Source organism: Gigantopelta aegis, chromosome 3 (assembly GCF_016097555.1).
Source record: "Gigantopelta aegis isolate Gae_Host chromosome 3, Gae_host_genome, whole genome shotgun sequence".
Taxonomy (NCBI): Eukaryota; Metazoa; Mollusca; class Gastropoda; order Neomphalida; family Peltospiridae; genus Gigantopelta; species Gigantopelta aegis.
This window is the reverse complement of record NC_054701.1, coordinates 77,464,982-77,472,794: the sequence shown is the minus strand read 5'-3', so window position 1 is coordinate 77,472,794 and position 7,813 is coordinate 77,464,982. Positions and strand designations below refer to the sequence as shown.

General features: G+C 40.3%; 2 protein-coding genes across 2 annotated transcripts; both read right to left on the bottom strand.

The window, feature by feature from the left end:
- Positions 1–209: 209 nt before the first annotated feature.
- LOC121368851 lies at positions 210–4,039 on the bottom strand. Its single transcript, XM_041493601.1, has 3 exons — positions 3,351–4,039; positions 1,390–2,152; positions 210–1,325 (listed from the first exon to the last, which is right to left on the bottom strand). The coding sequence occupies exons 1-3, from the start codon at positions 4,037–4,039 to the stop codon at positions 210–212; spliced, it is 2,568 nt and encodes an 855-aa protein (XP_041349535.1).
- Positions 4,040–6,218: 2,179 nt separating this feature from the next.
- LOC121368850 (toll-like receptor 2) lies at positions 6,219–7,438 on the bottom strand. The gene is made up of 2 exons (XM_041493599.1): positions 7,321–7,438; positions 6,219–6,616 (listed from the first exon to the last, which is right to left on the bottom strand). Exons 1-2 carry the CDS (start codon positions 7,436–7,438, stop codon positions 6,219–6,221), a joined length of 516 nt encoding a protein of 171 aa, XP_041349533.1.
- Positions 7,439–7,813: the final 375 nt, after the last annotated feature.

Here is a 7,813-nt window from a genome sequence, read left to right as displayed (position 1 = left end):
GCATTCAGCATGAAAATTTTCTAACAAACATACAATAATTTATATTAAAAAGTACTTCAATGTTCTTTTCTTTGGCATGGCTTTTCCAGGTGTAATTATCAAATGAGTATAATCAAAGTATACAACTAAATAAAACAAGAGTTACATAATCACAAAGTTCACATCATAGTCCAGAATAACAACCTATGTACGTTCCGATATCACAAGGATCATATCCTTGACAAGGAATCAGCCATTATATTGCATGATCCTGCAATGTGCTGAATGGAGAGGGAGTACTCCTGTAGCATCAGGCTCCATCTCAGGATGCGTTGATTCGTGCTCTTCATGTGATTGATGAACGTAAGCGGGTTGTGGTCGGTGTATACTGTTACTGGATGGCTGGCCGCTTTCACATATATTTCATAATGTTTTAATGTGGTGACAAGTCCAAGGGCTTCCTTCTCCACAGTAGAATAATTTAACTGGTGTTTATTAAATTTCTTTGAAAAGAAACTCACAGGGTGGTCCAGACCTTGGGCGTCCTCTTGAAATAGGACACCACCACATGCGACGTCACTTGCATCCACTGGTAGCTTGAAAGGTTTTTGGTAGTCTGGTGCTGCCATTATAGGAGCGGTACACAATAAGTTCTTCAAAAGAGTGAATGCTTGCGTACATTGCTCTGTCCACTGGAAACTGGTTCCCTTTTTTAATAGTGCAGTGATTGGGGCTGCGACCGTAGCAAAGTTTGGACAGAAACCCCGGTAGTACCTGGCCATCCACAGGAAACGCCGAACTTCTTTCCTCGTGGTGGGCAGAGGATATTTCAGGATGCAGTCCACTTTGGCTGTGATAGGAGCTACTTTCCCAAGACCAACCACATGTCCCAAAAAGGTCACCTGGGCTTTTCCGAATTCACACTTGGTCAGGTTGACTGTGAGTTTAGCATCTCGGAGTCGTGTGAACACAGTTTTGATGTCATGAATATGATCTTGCCATGTATTGTTGGCAATTACCACATCGTCCAAATATACACGGACATTTGGCAAGTCTTCAAGAACACAGTTCATGAGTCGCTGGAAAGCAGCAGGTGCCGTTTTGAGTCCAAAAGGCATCACCCTAAATTGATAGAGTCCGTCTGGGGTGACGATGGCCAAAATCTGTTTAGCCCGTTCTGACAGAAGAATTTGTAAGTAGCCTTTGAGCAAATCTAACTTTGATATATAGTTCGAATTCCCGACACTATCGATGCAATCATCCAACCTAGGAAGTGGGTACGAGTCACCTTTTATCAGCTGGTTCACCTTTCGCAAATCAGCGCACAACCTAAAATTTCCATTCGGCTTTGGAACAAGTATACACGGGGAATTCAAGTTACTGTTGGATGGCTCTTTTTTTAGGGTTTACTCGATACGCGTGCAGCTTTATAGGTATAACCGTATCACTCTCGAGTTCGATATCCTGGACCATGATGTCTGTCACCCTTGGTGCATCCGGAAACAGATCCGTAAACTCGTTGATTGTATCAGTAAGTTCATCTTTACATGTACCTTGAAGATAGCACAGCACATGGTTCAGATTTGTCAACACTTCGCTATTAGAAAGCCGGATATCTGAAGTGTCACTGGGGTCATCACCTGGTTCATTTGGTTCCAAATCCACTGCCATGGTCGGTTGAGTCGCGAGACGTTCACGGTAGGGATTTAACAGGTTGATATGGCAATATTTCGTAGCCCTGCGTCGACCTGGCGTGTTGACAACATAACCAGTGTCACTAACCCGGCGTGCAATCGAAAATGAGCCAAAGTACTTGTTTTGCATGGATGATTTAGGTAGGGGTAAATACATTAAAACTTTTTCACCTACTTTGAATTCCCTAACTTTTGCTTTCCTGTCAAAGTATGATTTAATTTTTGTCTGGGCATTAGCTAAGTGTTTATTTGCTAACTGAGTTGCCTGCCATAATCTATTTTTGATTTTAGCTACGTAATTTAGTAGATGATCGGAGCTATCCTCCTTGATCCAACTACTCTTCACTAGTTTGAGTGGGCCTTTAGGGGTGTGACCGTAAACCAACTCGAATGGGGAAAAGCCTAAAGACTCCTGCTTAGAGTCTCGTGCAGCGAACAGTACAAAAGGTATTCCCTGATCCCAGTTTTTACCATTTTCACTGCAATAGCATTTCAACATACTTTTCAAACCCTGATGGAATCTTTCAAGTGCCCCCTGGCTAGCTGGGTGATAAGCACTTGACCTTACTTGTTTTATGTCTAATAGAGCTAAGACTTGTCGAAACAAATGGAACATAAAATTCGATCCCTGGTCTGACTGAAGTTCCTCTGGTAAACCTGTCATTGTGAAATATTTTATCAGAGCTCTCGCAACGACACTAGCATTAACCTTACGTAACGGAATAGCCTCAGGAAATCGGATATTCACACACATAATTGTCAACAGGTACTGATTCCCTTGACTAGTCTTTGGCAATGGCCCAACAATGTCTATTAAAACGTTTGAAAATGCCGGCCCTGTAATTGGTATCAGTTTGAGTGGGGCTGGCGGAATAACCTGATTGGGTTTCCCCACCATCTGACATACATGACAAGTTCTCAAATACTCACTAGTATCACGAAACATACCAGGCCAATAATAATCCGATGCCATACGTTCATATGTTTTTGTATGACCCAAATGGCTGGCAAACAAGCTGTCATGTGCTAAGCTTAATAATTCCTGCCGATATGGTTTAGGCACTACCACAGACACGCATTCACATTCCTCATTCTCATCAAATACTACTTTGGACCGACACTTTTTCATTAGTACATTATTATGTAAATAGAAACATTCGTTTTCCATAGTCGCCTGTTTTTCATCAACTACTTTACTCCACACAGATTGTAAAGTTACATCCTCTTTCTGTGCCCTACATAGACTTTCTTTGCTCCAGCAAAGCTGTAGCAAAGCTTCATGGGGGCTATCAACTTCAACTGATTGAGTACTTCCCTCAACTGACTGCCCTAACTTAACCTCGTCAGACTCCACAGACTGTAAACTAGGTTCGGACCCTACGTTTTAACAGAGTCGGGTTTATCATTTTCTTCCCACCACTGAGACAGCATTGTATCAGATAAATCAACTTCCTCTGGTTTCATTAAAACACTTTTGCCTGGTCATGGATCGAGTAGTAACACAAGCTGGAAATATATCACTGACTACATCAAGACAGTTGGGGACAGGACTTGTCTGGATGACTAAGAGCATCTTTTACAATTAAACTTTGCCATGCGCCAGTGTCACGGAAGATAGAGACAGGACGAGGGTTATTATTTTGTTGATCATTACAAATAGTCCCCACCGACACATACTTCTCATATCTTTGTCGCTCACGTGGCAATGACAAAGTGTTGAACTCGGTCTCAGTCCTGACTAAACCCACTACCTGCTTATTGTCTCGTTGTCGTCGAAAGCACGTCTCCGCTGTGTGATTTGTCATCTTACAGTACGTACAACGTGGTTGGAATGATTTAGCCTTAGCAGACAACTGACTACCGCCTAACGAACCAGGCCGCTGTCTGGCAAAACCGTACTTGGCACTATCACTCACCGAGCTAGCCTTACCAATAGTGGTACCCACATTACCTCTAGTATTGCCACCGTTATTCCAACTAGAACCTGCCTGAACACTATTTCTTCGTCCAACCTCGTTAAACCTCACAAAACCTGATTGAGACTGACTAGTTTTATGAATCAGAGTATAATGGTCCGCAACCTCCGCGGCACCTTTCACACTTTCAATACCTTGGTCAGATAAATGTAGCTTAACAGCCGGTGGTAAACAACTTTTAACTTCCTCTAGAATCATGGCCTCCCGTAATTTGGCAAAACTATTTCCTATTTCTAACGACCTAGTCCATTTATCAAAACTATTTTGTTTCTTGGTCACAAATTCAACATAAGTTTCTGATTCAGTTTTCTTAAAACTGCGAAACAACTGGCGATACGCCTCATTAGTTAACTGGTAAGCTTTATATAGCGTAGTCACGGACCCGATCATCATCTAATGCCACGTACGCCTCAGCAGCTTTACCACGAAAACGACTTTGAACAAGTAAATGCCAATAATTCCTAGGCCAGTCTAACTCCTTAGCTACCCTCTCAAATTGTTGGAAAAATAAGTCGACCTTAGTCTCATCAAAAGCAGGTACTGACCTATAGCAGTCATTAATTCTGAAACCATTTGTGCCCTGTCCATGATTTGAATTTGTCTCACTATTCCTTTCCCCTTCTCTCATTCTGTGTTCATGCTCCAATCGTAATTTAATTAACTGGAACTCTCTATCTTTATCTTCCTTCCTTCTCTCTCTCATACTCTCTCTCTCTCTCTCTCTCTCTATCTCTCTCTTCTCTTTCTAATTTTCTAAGTTCTAATCTCTGTTCAAACGTTAAGTCAGATACATCTAATTGAACAGGTTCTACCATCTCCACACTCTCTCTGTAATTTTCTTCTTCCTTATCAAACACATGGCTACATAATGTTTCAATTAGTATTTCCCTGATTTGTTCTACTTTATTTGACTGGGCGATCGAAACATTATGATAATTAGCTAGCTCAATTAGCTCTGCCCTTTTTGCTTTTTTAATGAGGTATATTAGGGTTGTTCAACAAGTCTTGCTCCATGATGTCAGTATTTTTTTAGTGGATATAACAGACTTTTAAAAACTCAACAAATTTGCAAATCATTCTGTCTGTACAGAAATTAAACATCAAATAGCTCGAGCCCCCTATTAAATGAAATAAGAAAATCCCGGACCGAGGTCCCAATTTAAACTCTCCTGTAACGGGGCCAACTGTATAGCTACGTTTCAGTCTAGGTGTATGACATAATGTCTAGCTGGCCACGCTGCAGGAAGGTTTAGTTCAGTAAGAAAAGTATAATTGCTTAGTTAATGATAAAACTATCCACAATCTCTCCACTAAAATAACTACACCAACACTAATTATTATAATTATTTATTTATGACATCTGTATAAAACAATATTACACTCAAGTATAATTTAATTATACTAAGTTAGTCAGATACATATCTATCTAATAAACAGAACATCCCTGGAGAGATCAGTCATACCTCCAAGGGGGAGGGGAATATCTATCAAACCCTAGATTCTTAACGATCTAACAACTACAATAACTTGCAAATAACTTACACTGGGGGGTAGTTATGCAAATATGGCCAAAGGTTTTTAGCTCAGGTTAAAATCATACGGATACCCTAACTATACCTATATAACCAAAAGATCAATATAATTTAACCTACAACTTATGATAAAACATTTTGGAGGTTATCTTACGGTGGTTTTCATTTCGATTGCACATCGGGATTCGGAATAAGACACAATGTATAACATTACATTGTCAAACAAAATACCAGGCAAACGCAAGAACTAAAAAATATCTTACCATACCCCGCTGTGTTATATTTGATACATCTGTTTTTTTGTGGTTTATAGATATATTCGTTTAACTTTTTATTTTTATATATATTTTTTCGAACCTCATGACACAAAAAAAATTATCCAACTCCAGAGGGGGGATACCTCATTGAAATAACCTACATGCCTTTTGGGCACTTCAAAAATATCCTGATCTTCTCAAAAAATGAGTGCCAACCGTTAAATACCCCAGCCAACTCGCTATCCGATTGGTCTAATGGAAGTAGTATGGACGTCACTGGAGGCACCATTTTTAGACGTACTCAAGATTACCCGACGGCCATTTTGTGTTAGTTAACATCACTAAATCTCCCTTAACTTTCTACTCGCTAACCCGATAATTGTTTTATTAGGTGCATTAGAAAGCTGGCAATAAAACCCATCTGTGTGATGTTTACAAGGCAGACAAAATAGGTTTCAAAAACACTCAACTATGGTTTATATAAAAACCCGTAAAGTAAGGAACTAATCCTTTTACCCAAAGAAGCGTAAGGGAAAGGGTTACAAATACATATAAAACATTCCATTGTGAATTATAAACAAACATGGTTATAGCACATACTGTGTCGCAAACAAACACAGAATTATGGTAAATGAAAAGTCACAAAAACCGTGATAAAGTCTGACCCCCAGACGCAGACGTCGTGGAAGCCAGTTCAAGAAAACACGAATAAAGATGAAAAGTCAAACACCGTGACATGTCTTTAAACTGAAACAAGGACCCAAGCCTAAAACGCTTCATTTACTGTTCATCATTTTTACGAGTCATGACTTCTTGCAGACGATTTCTGAAAACCTGTTTCGCTCTTTCATCTTCCTTCCATTCAATGTATGTAGTGGTAGCAAGCAATGCCTTGAGATATTTGAACATATATTTTCTGTCAACCATTTCACGGATAACAACAATGACGTCCTTGTGAATTTCAAATTGTTGGTTAAGAGCCATGTTCACTTCGCACTGGCACCAGTTGCTCCTGGCAAAGTTGTTGGACACAATCATAATGATCTTCTCGCTCTGATCCATGCAGTCCACGATATTATCGATAATCATTTTGCCTCCTTCAAAATCCCTTTCGTGAATACACAGTTTGAAGTTTAGGTCATTCTCCAAAAAGTTAGCCACTTCTTCCATGAGCCAGTCTGAATCCTCAGAATCAAAGGACACAAAGACATCAAACTGATTTCAATTCACGCCCAGGCAGCTGTCGATACCGACGTCGTCTCATTGTATACATGAAGTATCGAATATTCCAACGGTTGTAGTATACCAACAGGGCAGCGACAAGCACTACAACAACGAATATTCCTGATGATACATAGGCAACGACATAAGGATTCTTAACTTTGCAAGATTCGGCAGTGGGGTTATAATGTTCTAGTCTCTGGTGGTATGGGTCTTACAATAATAACGGTTTGGATAGTTGACGAACCGTATAGTTTTGGTCGTTATTGCTTTTCTCCATCCATGTGCGAAACCACAGCAAAGGCACATGGTGCAGAGGAAGGTCGTTGTTACCGAGGTTAATTTTCTAATGTGGCTTCTAACTCCCCCCCTCGATCGGAGGAAATGACGTTTCATTAATAATACTTATAACGATTACCCTCAAGACTTAAGTACTCTAACTGCGTGACGTTACTAAACGTTTCAGTGTTCCATGTGGCCAAATAGTTCCCTTGCAAATCCAAAATCCTTAATGATGGTAGATGACTCAGTGTTCTTCGTGGTAATTTGGATATCTGTGTTCTCTGTAAATTCAGGTGCTTGATGGACTTTAACTGAAGCAGCATGGATCTAAAACTACTTAGTGTAAGCATTATCCGAGTGTCCTGGAGATTCAGCTCACCTAGGTTAGTTGCCCAGATGAATGGGAAGTGTCCGGGAAACATTTTGAATGTTAACCGGCTGTTGCCAGATAGGTCCAGTTTGTAAAGCGACGTAGAATTGAAGGCCAATTCTTCCATCTTCCGTAGTTGGGGTAGATGAGTTAACTGCAAGGTGAAGAGTTGCGGAAGTTCGCTAAATGTATTGTTTTCTAGAACGTGCATCAGATTACCGTTTAGCGAAATCTTTTGTACAGTACTAAGACAAGGAAAAGACAATCTGTGTAACTTGTGGAGTAGGTTGTTGTCGACGTACAAACCTTGGAGTCTATGGTAACGGGCTGTGGCATTTGGCCAACAAAAATTTGGTATGTCTGTGAACCAATTGTGACCAAGTTGTAACTTCTTCAAGTTATGGTTTTCGTTACGGTAGTCACTGTGGTAAGAGGATATTTGGTTGTAGCTGAGATCTAGAGTTTCCAGCTCCGGCATCAGGACGAGAAACGAATCGTTAAA